The 15,642-nt window shown below is 36.3% G+C and overlaps 1 protein-coding gene across 1 annotated transcript in view; it reads right to left on the minus strand.

The window, feature by feature from the left end:
- The window catches only part of LOC702140 (cation channel sperm-associated targeting subunit tau), a 75,130-nt gene that overhangs the window by 3,052 nt on the left and 56,436 nt on the right, over window positions 1-15,642 (minus strand). The window contains exons 10-11 of the mRNA XM_015110661.3: window positions 9,862-9,967; window positions 7,878-7,956 (exon numbers count right to left, since the gene is read on the minus strand). Coding sequence (XP_014966147.3) covers window positions 7,878-7,956; window positions 9,862-9,967 — 185 coding nt within the window. The remainder of the gene's footprint in view (window positions 1-7,877; window positions 7,957-9,861; window positions 9,968-15,642) is intronic.

Consider the following 15,642-nt stretch of genomic DNA (forward strand, 5'->3'; position numbering starts at 1 on the left):
CATTGAGCAAGACTATCGGTGCCATGTTTCCAAAAGTATGTGTTCACTTTGTGTCTCTGCATCACATTTTGGTAATCCTCAAAATATTTCAAACTTTTTCATTATTATAATATCTTTTATGGTACTCTATGACCAGTGATCTTTGATGTTACTATTGTAATTGTTGAGGGGCACCACAAACCACACCCATCTAAGATAGCAAACTTTTAAAAAAAATTTAACTTTTAAATTCAATTGTACATGTGCAGGTTTGTTACATAGGTAAACTTTTGTCATGGGGGTTTGTTGTACAGATTATTTCATCACCAGGTATTAAGCCTAGTATCCATTAGTTATTTTTCCTGATCCTCTGCCTCCTCCTACCCTCCACTCTCTGATAGGCCCCAGTGTGTGTTGTTCCCCTCTATGTGTCCATGTGCTCTCATCATTTAGCTCCTACTTATAAGTGAGACCATGTGGTATTTAGTTTTCTGTGCATTTGTTTGCTAAGGATAATGGTCTCCAGTTCCATCTATGCTCCTGGAAAGGACATGATCTCATTCTTTTTATGGCTGCATAGTATTCTATGGTGTATATGTACTACATTTTCTTTATCCAGTCTACCATTGATGGGCATTTAGCTTGATTCCATATCTTTGCTATTGTGAATGGTACTGCAATGAACATACCCGGGCATGTGTCCTTATAAAAGAATGATTTCGATTCCTTTGGGTATATACCCAGTAATGAGATTGCTGGGTCAAATGGCATTTCTGTCTTTAGGTCTTTGAGGAATCACCACACTGTCTTCCACAGTAGTTGAACTAATTTACACTCCCATCAACAGTGTATAAGCATTCCTTTTTCTCTGCAACCTTGCTGGCATCTGTTATTTTTTGACTTTTTAATAATAGCTATTCTGACTGGTGTGAGATGGTATCTCATTATGGTTTTGATTAGCATTTCTCTAATGATCAGTGATGTTGAGCATTTTTTCATATACCTGTTGGCCACATGTGTGTCTTCTTTTGAAAAGTGTCTGTTCATGTCCTTTGCCCACTGTTTAACGAGGTTTTTTTTTTTTTTTTTTTTTTTTTTTTTTTTGTAAATTTGTTTAAGTTCCTTATAAATGCTGGATATTAGACTTTTGTAAGATGGCAAACTTAATTTATAAATGTTGTGTGTGTTCTAACTATGCCACTGACCGGCTGTTCCCCCATCTTTCTTCCACTCCTTGGCCTCTCTATTCCCTGAGACACAACAATATTGAAAGTAGGCCATTAATAACCCCAAAATGAATCTGAGTGTTCAAGTGAAAGAAGATTTGCACATCCCTCACTTTAAATCAAAAGCTAGAAATGATTAAGCTTACTGAGGAAGGCATGTTGAAAGCTGAGACAGGCCAAAAGCTAGGCCTCTTGCACTAAACAGCCCAGCTGTGAATGCAAAGGAAAAAATTCTTGAAGGAAACTAGAAGTGCTATTCCATACACAAATAAGAAAGCAAAACAGCTTATTGCAGATATGGAGAAAATTTTAATGGTCCGGACAGAAGATTAAACCAGCCACAAACAGTCCCTTAAGCCAAAGCCTAATCCAAAGAAAGCCCCTAACTCTCTTCAATCCAATGCAAGCTGAGAGAGGTGAGGTGGCTGCAGAAGAGAACCTTGAAGATAGCAAAGGTTGGTTCATGAGGTTTAAGGAAAGACAGTATCTTTGTAACACAAAAGTGCAAGGTAAAGCAGCCAAGTGCTGATGTAGAAGCTGCAGCGAGTTACCCAGAAGATCTAGCTAAGATAACTGATGAAAGTGGCTACACTAAATAGGTTTTTATTGTAGATGAAATAGCCTTATGCTGGAAGAAGATGTCATCTAGGACTTTCATAGCTAGAGAGGAGAACTCAATGCCTAACTTCAATGCTTCAAAGGATAGGCCAACTCTCTTGTTAGAGGCTATTGCAGCTGCTGACTTTAAATTGAAGCCAATGCTCATTTACCATTCTAAAAATCCTAGGGCCCTTAACATTTATGTCAAGTCTACTCTGCCTGTGCTCTATAAATGGAACAACAAAGCATGGATGACTGCGGATCTGTTTGCAGCATGGTTTACTGAATATTTTAAGCTCGCTGTTGAGACTTACTATTCAGAAAAAAGATACCTTTCAAAATATTACTGCTCAGTGACAATGCAACTGGTCATCCAAGAGCTCTGATGGAAATGTCTGAGGACATTAACGTTGTTTTCATGCCTGCTAACACAGATCCATTCTGCAGCTCACAGATCAAGGAGTAATTTCAACTTCCATGTCCTCTTATTTCAGAAATACATTTTATAAGGCTTTAGCTGCCCTACATAATTCCTCTGAGGGATCTTGGTGAAGTAAATAGAAAACCTTCTGCAAAGGATTCGCCATTCTAGATGCCATTAAGAGCATTTGTGCTTCGGGAGAGGAGCTCAAAACATCAACAGGAATTTGGAAGAAGTTGATTACGACCCTCATGGATGACTTTAAGATGTTCAGTGAAACTTCAGTAGAGAAAGTAACTGCAGATGTGATGAAAATAGCAAGAGAGCTATAATTAGAAGTGAAGCCTGAAGATGTGAGTAAATTGCTACAATCTCATTATAAAACTTGAATGGATGAGGAATTGCTTCTTATGGATGAGCAAAGAAAGTGGTTTCTTGAGATGGAATCTACTGCCGAAGATGCTGTGAACACTGCTAAAATGACAACAAAGGATTTAGAATTCTATATAAACTTAGTTGACAAAGCAGCAGCAAGGTTTAAGAGGACTGACTCCAATTTTGAAAGAAGTTCTACTGTGGGTAAAATGCTATCAAACAGCATCGCATACTACAGAGAAATCCTTAATGAAAGGAAGAGCCAACTGATGCAGCAAAATTCATTGTTGTCTTATTTTTTAAAATTGCCACAGCCACCCCAACCTTCAGCAACTACCACCTTGATCAGTCCCAGCCATTAAGATCAAGGCAAGACCCTCCAGCAGCAAAAATATTGCAACTCACTGAAGACTCAGATGATCATATATAAAAATATATATATAATTTACAAGAAAACCCAAACAACCTCATATATGTGTATATATGTGTGTGTATATATATGTGTGTGTGTGTGTGTATATATATATATATATATATATATATATATATATATATATATATGAGATGGAGTCTCATCTCACTGTGTTGCCCAGGCTGGATGCAGTGGCGTGATCTCAGCTGACTGCAACCTCCACCTCCCGGGTTCAAGAGATTCTCATGTCTCAGCAGCCTCCTAAGTAGCTGGGACGACAGGTGTGAGCCACCACGCCTGGCTAATTTTTGTATTTTTAGTAGAGATAGGGTCTCACCATGTTGGCCAGGCTGGTCTTGAACTCCTGACCTCAGGTGATCTGCCCACCTCGGTCTCCCAAAGTGCTGGGATTACAAGCTTGAGCCACAGCACCTGGCCTCTCTCTCTATTTTTTGAGATAGGGTCTTGCTCTGCCACCCAGGCTGAAGTGTAGTGGCATGATCCTACCTGATGCACCCCACCCTTGAAGTCTTGGGTTCAAGCAATCCTCCTGCCTTGGCCTCCCAGAGTACTGGTATTATATGCATGAGCCACTGTGCCCAGCCAGCAATTAAGTATTTTTAAATTAAGTCATGTATATTGATTTTTTATATAATGCTATTGCACACTTTATTTAATACAAAATAGTACAGTGTAAATATAATGTTTATATGCCCTAGGAAACAAAAAAAAAATCATATGACTTGCTTTATTGTGGTGGTCTAGAACTGAACCTGCAATGTCTCTGAATTATGTGTGTATACCACATTTTCTTTATCCATTCATCTATGACATTTAGGTTGTTTCTACATCTTGACTATAGTAAGTAACATGGCAATAAACATAGGAGTGCAAATACTGCTTTGAGATACTGATTTCAATTCTTTTGGATAGACACCCAGAAGTGAAATGGCAGGATCATATGATTTATCTATTTGTCATTTTTTTGAGTAACCTCCATGCTGTTTTCAAAAGCAGTTGCATCATTTTACATTCCCCCAACAGTGTACTAGGGTTCGAATTTCTTCACATCCTTGCCAACACTTGTTGACTTCTTGACTTTTCAGTAATAGCCATCCTAACAGGTGTCGTATCTCATTATGATTTTGATTTGTATTTCCCTGATGATTAATGATGATGAGCACCTTTTCATATACCCATTGGACAGTTGTAATGTCTTCTTTGGATAAATATGTATTCAAGTGCTCAGTCCACTTTTTAAAAATTTTTTTGCTACTGAGTTGAAAAAGTTCCTTATATGTTTTGGAATACTAGCCCTTTATCAAATATATGGTTCGCAAATATATTCCCTCATTCTGTAGGTTTCTTCTTCACTCTGTTGTTTCCTTTACTGTGTAGAAGCTTTTTAATTTGATATAGTCCCACTGTCTGTTTTTGCTTTTGTTGCCTGTGCCTTTGGTGTCTTATCCAATAAATTATTGCCAACACCAATGTCAATGAGATTTTCCCCTATGTTTTCTTCTAGGAGTTTTACAGTTTCCAGTCTTACATTTAAGTCATTAATCCATTGAGAGCTGATTTTTGTTTATGGTGTTAAGCAAAAGTCTAATTTCAATTCTTTTGCATTTGAATATCCAGTTTTCCCAACACCATTTGCTGAAAAGACTATTCTTTCCTTATTGTGTATTCTTGGCACACTTCTCAAAGATCAGTTCATCACATTTACATGGGTTTATTTCTAGGCTCCCTCTTCTATTCTGTTAGTCTATATGTCTATCTTTATGACACTCCATGCTATTTTAATTACTATATTTTTGTAATATATTTTGAAATCAGAATGTGTGATATCTCCAGACTTGTTCTTCTTTCTCAAGATTATTTTGACTATCCAGAGTCTTCTGTGGTTCCATATAAATTTTGGGATTGCTTTTTCTACTTCTGTTAAAAATACCATTAGAATTTTGATAGAGATTGCACTGAATCTGTAGACTGCTTTGGGTAGTATGAACATTTTCACAGTATTAAATCTTCAAACTCAAGAAAACAGGATATCTTTCCCTTTATTTTCTTTTTCATTATCAATGTTTTTTAGTTTTCAGTGTGCAAGGTCTTTCACCTCCTTTGAAAAGTTTATTCCTAATTATTTTATTCTTTCTGACGCTATTGTAAACTGGAATTATTTTCTTGATTTCTTTTTTGGGTAGTTCATTGTTAGTATATAGAAACACAACTGATTTTTCTGTGTTGGTTTTATCTCCTGCAACTTTACTGAATTCATTTATTGGTTCTAACAGGTCTTTTTGTATGGAGTCTACAGAATTTTCTGTATGTAAGATCCTGCCATCTGCAAAGATAATTTTACTTCTTCCTTTCTGATTTGGATACTTTCTATTTTTTTTCTTGCCTGATTGCTCTGACTAGGATTTCTAGTACTATGTTTAACAGAAGGGGCAGAATGAACATCCTTGAGCTGTTTCTGATCTTAGAGGAAAAGTGTTCAGTTTTTCACTGTTGAGTATGGTATTTGCTACAGGCTTTTCATTTATAGCCTTTCTTATTAATATATTGAGCTACTTTATTACTATATCTAGTTTTTTGAAGGTGTTTATCCTAAAAGGCTGTTGAAGTTTGTCAAATACTTTTTCACATCTGTTGAAATAATCATGTGGTTTTTAATCCTACATACGGTCGATGTAGTGTATCACATTAATTGATTTCTGTATGATGAAACATCCTTGCATCTTGGAGTTAAATTCCATTTGCTCCTTTTAATATGCTGTTGAATTCAGTCTGTCAGTATTTTGTTGAGTAGTTTTGAATCTATATTTATTGAGAATAAAAGACGACACACGAGAAGCAAAGAGAAAGGAACCAAAGCATATCAATACAAAAACATCAATGAAACACAAGGAAAGATGGCATGACAGAAAAAGATAGGCAAAAGTATTACAAGACAGACAGAAACAATGTAAAAAATGGCAATAGTAAGTCCTTAATAATTCAATAATTCTTTAAATGTAAATGAATTAAACTCCCCAGTTGAAAGACACAGAGTAGCAGAATAGACATAAAAACAAGACTCAAGTGTATTTTATGTAGAGGAGACTCACTTTGGGTTTAAGGACACACATAGGCTGAAAGTGAAGGAATGCAAAAAGATATTCCATGAAACTGGAAACCAAAAAAGAGCAGGAGTGGCCATATTCACATAAAAAATAGACTTCAAGTCAAAAACTGTAAAAAGATGCAAAAATGGCATTATATGATGATAAAGGATCAATACATCAAGAGGATATAACCATTGTAAATATATATGCAACCAATCTTTGAGTAAGTGGAAAAAAAAGTAAAAGAAAAAAAGACAGCTACCACCAGTGATTGAAAAAGTTACCCTCCATTCTTTTCCAGTGATATTGAAGAGAGGAACTATGATTATCCTATATCTAAAACTTGAATGTTTCAGGTAAAGAGTTAGCTAAAGAGGTAGTATCTCTGCTAGGCTGGTAGATTCCTAGAAGTTAGGAAATGAATGTTTCAAAAGCCTGATATAGCCAGAGAATTAGAAGTGGAGAGGAAAGAGACGATTAATGTGTGACAAAAGTCTTAAAACAGTAAGTCATTATTCCATTCCATGCCTGCAGAATCCAAGACTTTACATTATATTATTATGTATTTTAAAGTGTAGTACTATACTTTAACTTGCTTTCTTAGTGAATTTAAGAGATTTTTAAAAGACTGCATTAACAGTCCATTTATTAAATCTCTTACTGATACTTTACGATAAATTCTCAAATGTAACGCTAATCTAATTTCCTCTCCTTCTTCCTCTGCCACACTTTTTCACACACACACACACACACACACACTCCTCTGCATAAACACACTCCTCTACATAAAAGAGACCAATAGCTCTATTATTCACAATCTCTAATAAAAATGCCTTTTCACAGGTCATAGTTAATATTTTAACTTTTTTCTCATTCTTAAAAAAATAAAAGAGCATTGGCCAAGTGTGGTGGCTTATGCATGTAATCCCAGCACTTTGGGAATTCAAGGCAGGAAGATTGCTTGAGCTCAGAAGTTTGAGACCAGTCTGGACAATACGGCAAAATCCTTTCTCTACAAAAAAAAAAATACAAAAATTAGCTAGGCATAGTGGCATGTGCCTGTAGTGTCAGCTACTTGGGAGGCTAAGGTGGGAAGACTGGTTGAACCCGGGAGATTAAGGCTGCAGTGAGCTGTGGTTGTGCGACTGTACTCCAGGCTGAGTGGCAGAACTAGACTCTGTCTCAGATGATAATAACAATAATAATAATAATAATAATAATAATATTTAAAAATAAAATAAAGCAGCATTAAAACTTCCTTTTTTTTTTTTTGAGATGGAGTCTCACTCTGTTGCCCAGGCTGGAGTGCCGTGACGAGATCTCGGCTTACTGCAACCTCCACCCTCCGAGTTCAAGTGATTCTCCTGCCTCAGCCTCCCAAGCAGCTGGGATTACAGGCGCCTGCCACCACGCCTGGCTAATTTTTTGTATTTTCAGTAGAGACAGGGTTTCACCATCTTGGCCAGGCTGGTCTTGAACTCCTGACCTCATGATCCACCTGCCTCAGCCTCCCAAAGTGCTGGGATTACAGGCGTGAGCCACTGTGCTGGGCCTTAAAACTTTTTAATATTCTTAATAGGGTCTAACACTTTTCTTTAAAATTATCACACCTACCATATGCCGAAACCAGTGAAATGCATATTTATTTCCTAACAAAAAAGAAATCTACTTAAAGCATATTACTAATTGTCTTTTTGTGATATGATCACTTTGATTTCAATTATCTTAATAATAAAAAATTCAAATTAGTTTCTTACCTACTTCTGCAACATTTTCAAGCTTCTCTTTAGATTGATTACTTTTCGGGTTTTCAGATGCCTCATCCACATTAGTTTCCTAGAAGCAAAAAAAAAAAAAAAAAAGAAAAGAAAAAAAGAAAATATATTGGGGAAAATATTTGAAGAACTAAAACATTTTCCTCTTCCTTCATAACCACTTTTAATACAATACACCTTCCTCCACACCCAAATTTACAGAAGACAAGAAGGAGATGGGTTTGTGAGAAAAGCAATTCAAACAGCAGTATTTTAAGGAGCCGCATACTCTGACTAGGAGTTGATGTTCCAAAGAAAGGGTATCCAAGAATGGACGGAGTATTTGAATGATGGATGTAGGAGATAAATACTATAAGATAAATTACATAATATTGTAACTTCAGGGGGTATGAGAAGATACCCCCAGGAAACAGATTACTTTTTTTATTAGAATACATTTTGGCCTGTAACTTAAAAGTGATGTGTCTCTTTACAAAATTCCAAGGAGAATTATAAGGTAAAGTGATCAGTGGGCACTTAAAAAATATTAAAAATGATCTTATTACAAATGATCTTTTAACAAGAACCCTAAGTTCTTAGTCCCTTTAATAAAAAGTCCTCCAAAGTGTCTCCAAAATATGAATAGTGTATTGGTAAATACTAATCAGTTTATCCAAAAGCAGCACAACTCTGCCCATTTATCACAGAGGCATTAAAAAACATGAAAATACCAATATGTTATAACTACCATTTTAGACTGTGATCATAGTCAATGTTTTATCCATCCATTGAGAGAGCTATGAATCCTTTATTTCCAAGTCAACACGTATAGGTTAGAGTGTATTTCTAAATATTAAACCTTACTCACATTTCTGATAAGGGTTTAATGTCCAGAAAATACAAAGAACTCTTACAACTTAACAATAAAAAGAAAAATAACTCAATTTTAAAACTGGCAAAGGATTTGAATAAATTTTATCTGAGGAAGATATACAAATGTCCAGTAAACACACGAAAAGATGTTCACATCATTAGTCATTAGAGAAATGCAAATCAAACCCACAATGAGATACCACTTCAAACCCACTAGGATGGATATAATAATAATTTTTAAAAGTTAAAAAGGGTAGATGAAGATTTTGATCCTTCATACATTGCTGGTTGGAATGTACGATAATGCAGCTGCAGTGGAAAACAGTTTGGAAGCTCCTCGTAAATCTAAACAGGGCATAATTATACAATCCTGCTTCCACTCCTTTATATATACCCAAGAGAATTGAAAACATTTGTTCACACATAAACTTGCACATAAATGTTCATAGCAGCATTATTCATAATAGCTTTTAAATAGAAACAACCTAAATGCCTATCAGCTGATGAATGCATAAACAAAATGTGGTATATCCAAATAATGGAATGTTATCTGGAGAGAGAAAAAAATGAAGTACTGGTACATGCTACAACAGGGGTGAAACTTAAAAATATGGCAGGCAAAAGAGGCAAATCACAAAGGACAACATATTGTATGATTCTATTTATATGAAATATCTAGAATAGGCTAAAGCTATAGAGTTAGAAAGTTGACTAATTGCTGCCTAGGGCTAGTGGAGGGGGTGGAAAAATTGGGAGGTGTTGGCTAAAGGGTATGGGGTTGCTTTTGCAGGTGATAAAAATGTTCTAAAATTCACTGTGGTGATGGATACACAACTCAGTGAATATACTAAAGGTCACTGAGTTCTATAAATGGGTCATTTGTATGGTATATGAATTATATCCTTATAAATTATCAATAACTATTAAACCTTACAAATTATCAATAAATATTCATTGAATGGCACATTATCAAAACAGGTAAGTACCTGAACCATGGAAAGTATTTTATTATATCAAGGACAAAAAAATTGATCATCATTTTTAATTATCATAATCCCATTCTTAATAAAAAGCATTAAAAGCTATATATAGGAGAATGTATTATGTCAATTACCTTAGAATCCTTATGTTCCAATTTTGGCATTAGAATGCTTTCTAAATAGTTAGCTTTGTCTATCCATGTATTCAGATTTCTATATTCTTTTTTCATCTTTTCCAGCCTAAAGAAATCAATTATGAATGAAAAAAGCAAGTGACAGAAGAATATATATGGTATGATTCACAGAAGAATACATGCAACGTGATCCATTTATAAAATGTTCTAAAAGAGACAAACCAACAATATATTGTCTAGGGATACAGTCAAAGGAAAGGGAATGATTACAACAAAAATCAAGGTACTAGTTACCTGGAGACAGTTAAGGAGAGGGATGTAATCTCAGAAGGGTACACAAAACATATTTCTGATATTACTGGTGGTGTATTTATTAACCTGAATCATAAATATGTACACAATGGGCTTATTATCATTATTTAGGCTATATATACATGTTATAGAAATTATTCAATATATATTACTCTTAGTATTTAAACCACAAGTCTTAGTCAGTTTGAGCTGCTATAACAGAATACAATAGACTGGGTGACTTAAACAGACTTTTTAAAAATATACTTTAAGTTCTAGGGTACTTGTGCACAATGTGCAGGTTTGATACACAGGTATACATGTGTGACGTTGGTTTGCTGCACCCATCAACCCATCATTTACATTAGGTATTTCTCCTAATGCTATCCCTCCCCCAAACAATAGACATTTATTTCTCACAGTTCTAGAGGTCAGGAAGTCCAAGATCAAGGTGCTGGCAGATCCAGTGTCTGGTGAAAGTAGTCTTCCTTGTTTGCAGATGGCCTTCTTATATCCTCACATGGTGGAAAGAGATGGATCTTGTGTGTCTTTCTCTTTTTATAAGGGCATTAATCCCATCGTTATAACAGTCCTACCCTCATGACCGAATCTAACCCTAATTATCTTCCAAAGGCAATGCCTCCAAATAACATCACACTGGGGATTAGGATTTTAACATATGAATTTGAGGGGACATACATTCAGTCCATAACACTATATATATTTTATATATATATAATTATTCAATACATATACAATATCTTCCACAATAAAGCAAGTGAAAAAAAGGATATATCTTCTAATCTAAGAAACTTCAAAAAGCTTGAATAATTTAAAGATATAATTAACAAGGATTAAATGGAAGACAGAGAATGTTTCCCAATTCATTTCATGAGGACATAATGGCCTTGACAATAGAACCTGACAAAGACATTATGAAAAAGAAAAATTACAGTCTAATCTCATTCATGAATATAGATGTGAACATTATAAATAAAATATCGTTTTAGTACAAAAATCTGGTAGTGTGCAGAGACAATTTGAGAATAGCAGTTGAAACTGGGAGGGTTTTTCTCATTTCGGGATTCATGGTAAGATCTAAAAGGCCCGGAGCAGCCTAACCACTATGAACGCTCAAAACTGACCAGCCAAGTATCTCTTCCGGGACAGGATCCCAGGAAATCTTAAAAAGCATTCCATTATACTACACACACACACACACACACACACACACACACACACACACACACCCCAAATGAAAACATCAGAGGTGTGAATCTGTGAAGCTAGAAGAGTTTTCTAAGCCAATTCTCCTGCAAAAAATTCAGACAAATTAATTTCACATAAAATAGACCAACACACTTTAACAAAGATTAAAACCTGCAATGGATTGCAATGGATTGCAGCCTATCAAATGTTTAAATCTATGAGTTCAAAATAATATTTTAAATATTTTTTTCAGAAACTAAAGTGTAAGACCTTACACTTCTGGTCCACTATAGGTCACTGCCCTAATGTATATACAACATGAAACACCATTTCATCAATAGGCTCATTTATTTAATTAATAACAGTAATATTAATAATTTTCATAATCTGAGAAGGCTTCACTTCAAAATGGGAAGTCTCAGTAGTGGAACTTTCATCTAAAAATCTCAAATGATTTCATGGCCACCCATAACCATATTATACAATCAAAAAGCCCACGTACATAGAAGCTAAAAATAAGAAAGCAAGGAGTCAAACCCCTTATAACTAGTTTCAGGCTAGCTTCATAACCATTATGACTTTTTCAACAAGCAAGATACTAGTAAAAATGTTACATAACTTTGTCAAAGTTAATTTACAAGTTAAAATTCTTTATATCATTGTGGTATACCTATTCCAGTCAGGCTTTCAAGATGCAGCATCATCTATTATAGAAGAACTACACTTACACAATCACACTGTAATAACCATTTTCTTAATTAGCTCTTTAGTCCTTTATGTTATTTCACTAACACTAACAACTAAACTAACCCACACAAAATAGATGCTTAAGAAGTAGAAACAGTATTAATTATCTTACTCACTATTATTTTAATCCTAATTACTTTACTGTCTTTATGAATCCTATACATGATAAGTAAAATGAGTATCTCTTCTCTAACTTGAAAAACCATAGACTACCAATGATATTTAGGTATAAATATACAGACTATGAAGACCTGAAGTTTGATTCTTATATAATCCCTACAACAGACCTTAAACCAGGAGATCTATGACCACTAGAAGTTGATAATTCGAGTAGCCCTACTTATGGACATATCAATTTTCTCAATGAGATGAATGAATTCATCTCATTCAAAGAGGTATTACATCCATAAGCTGTTCCATCATTAGGCCTAAAAACAGATTAAATTCCAGGGCCAGAGAAACCATGCTGCAGGCTGCCCCTGACAGGCATATCCCCAGGCTGGGCAAGCAGCCAAGAGCCCATGTTCAGGACCTGAGAAACAGCTCCTCAGGCTACCTCCAGTGGCCACGCCCCTGAGCAGCTTTGCACCTGAATACCAGACCTGTGAAATGGCCCTGTGGGCAGCTCCCAGCAAAAACATCACCAGGCCAGCAAAGCAGCTGTGCACCCACATCTCAGGCCCAAGAAATATCCCTAAAGGCTGCCCCTAGCAGACAGGATTCCAGGCCAGCTGAAGAGCTGTGTGCCCACATCTGAGGCCTAAGAAACAGCCCCACGAGTTGCTCTGGGCAGGAATATTCCTAGGCCAGACAAGCCACTACATGCCACCCATTTAAGAAACAGCCCAGTGAGACCATCCCTGACAAAGTCACACCACCATCTCTATAGACTCTCTCAGCCTAGGCTACTGAGAAACTTGCAAATACCACTACTATAGATTATAGCTGAAAAACTATATGAAGACTAAACTACTGGATCCACCTAGAACTGGGCCAATGTGCCCCACCAATCTGATATCCCAAGATGTCATACAATATTCATACAAATATTTCCCTGGGAAATCTACTACATACGATTGAAAGAGGTGACTTTTCCATCAGATACACAGAAATCAATGTAGGGACACACGAGTTAGGAAAAAGCAAGGAAACGTCACCTTCAATAAAAACAATAATTCTCCACCAACAGACCCCGATCATAAGGAAATACATGAAATGTCAGAAAAAAATTCAAAATAATGATCTTAAGGAAACTCAGATATAAGAGAATACAGATAGACAATTAAATCAGGAAAACAATTCATGATTTAAATGAGAATTTCAACAAATATACAGATATAAAAAGAACCAAATGGATATCCTAGAGCTGAAGAATTCGATGACTGGAATAAAATGTAAAATTGTGGACCATGTACAGTGGCTCACACCTGTAATCTCAGCACTTCGGGAGGCCAAAGTGAGTAGATCACTTGAGATCAGGAGTTCAAGACCACGCTGGCCAATAAGGTGAAACCCTGTCTCTACTAAAAATACAAAAATTAGGCTTGGTGGCTCACGTCTGTAATTCCAGCTACTCAGAGGCTGAGGCATGAGAACTGCTTGAACCCAGGAGGTGGAGATTGTAGTGAGCCGAGATAGTGCCACTACACTCGAGTCTGGGCAACAGAGCAAGAAAAAGAAAAGGAAAAAAATAATGAAATGTACAATTGAGACCAGACCACAGAGAAGAAATAATTTCTTAACTTAAAGGCAGGACTATTGAAATAATACAGGCAGATGAAAAAGAAGAGAGTGAAGAAAGGCTACAGGACTTACAGGACACGGTTAAAGAAACAAATTATCACATTATGGGAGTTCCAGAAGAGAAGCTCCTATAATCACGAGAAACTGAATTCTTCAAACAACCTGAACAAACTTGGAAGAGAACCCCTCTAAATAAGAATGCGCTGGCCAACACCTGTATTTCAGCCTTGTGAAATCTCTCTCTCTTTTTTTTTTTTTGAGATGGAGTTTTGCTCTGTCACCCAGGCTGGAGTGCAGTGACGTGATCTCAGCTCACTGCAACCTCCGCCTCCCAGGTTCCAACGATTCTCCTGCCTCAGGCTCCTGAGTAGCTGGGATTACAGGTGCCCGCCACCACGCCTGGCTAATTTTTGAATTTTTAGTAGAGACAGGTTTTCACCATGTTGGCCAGGTTGGTCTCAAACACCTGACGTCATGATCGGCCTGCCTTGGCCTCCCAAAGTGCTGGAATTAGAGGCATGACACACCACGCCCTGCCAGCCTCGTGAATTCAGTTACACTCTGCCCAGACTTCTGACTTACTGTGAGAAAATAAATAGATACTATTTTAAACAACTAAGTTTGTGACAATTTGTTATGCAGCAATAAAGAGAGAATACACCTAATGATCATTAGTAAACAAATGAAAATTGCAGTATATTCACCAAATGGAATGCCATGAAACAGCATAGATGAGTCTTAGAAACATAACAGTGGGTGATGTAAGCAAAATCAAATAATGTATTATTTAAGCATCCTACATATATGATTTTTAAAAAAAACTTAATTTTCAAAAGGCAAACAATAAAAACTCATTGAAGTAGTTAACTTCTGGGAAATAGGCAGGAGGATGAAATAGAAGAGAAGCCCATAAGTAGATACAAATTATCCATAATGTTTTAGATTTTAGGTTAGGTTGAGTACTGGTTGGTATCATTATATTATTTTATACATAATTTACATTAGTATTATGGATTATTATTTTGGATCAAATATTATATTTAAAAGATAATATAGGCTGGGCACGGTGACTCACGCCTGTAATCCCAGCACTTTGGGAGGTCGAGGCGGGTGGATCATTTGAGGTCAGAAGTTCGAGACCAGCCTGACCAACATGATGAAACCTCATCTCTACTAAAAGTACAAAAAAATTAGCCGGGCTTGGTGGCACACACCTGTAGTCCCAGCTACTCAGGAGGCTGAGGCAGGAGAATTTCTTGAACTCAGGAGGCAAAGGTTGCAGTGAGCCAAGATCACACCACTGCACTCCAGCCTGGGTGACAGAGTGAGACTCCATCTCAAAAAAAGGAAGGAAGGAAGGAAGGAAGGAAGGAAGGAAGGAAGGAAGGAAGGAAGGAAGGAAGGAAGGAAGGAAGGAAGGAAGGAAAATAATATAAAACACCTACATTGGCTTCTTATTTTTCTTAGAATAAAATTCAAATTATGGTCTATAAGGCTCTGAATAATCTGGTCTCCACCTATCTTGTCTTAAGCCGCGTTCCCCCTTGCTTTTTGCTTCATTTCAATGGCTGCCATCTTTTTCTAGGCATAATCTCTTCTTATCTTAGAGCTTTCATACATATTCATACAGTAATTCTCTACCCCTGGATCTTTGGTATGCTGACTCCTTTCCTTTAATGTTACCTCAAATATCTTCTCTAATTTTTTTTTTTTTTTTTTTGAGATGGAGTCTCGCACTGTCTCCCAGGCTGGAATGCAGTGGCACGATTTCTGCTCACTGAAACCTCTGCC

The sequence above is a fragment of the Macaca mulatta genome, chromosome 12, assembly GCF_049350105.2.
Source record: "Macaca mulatta isolate MMU2019108-1 chromosome 12, T2T-MMU8v2.0, whole genome shotgun sequence".
Classification (NCBI taxonomy): domain Eukaryota; kingdom Metazoa; phylum Chordata; class Mammalia; order Primates; family Cercopithecidae; genus Macaca; species Macaca mulatta.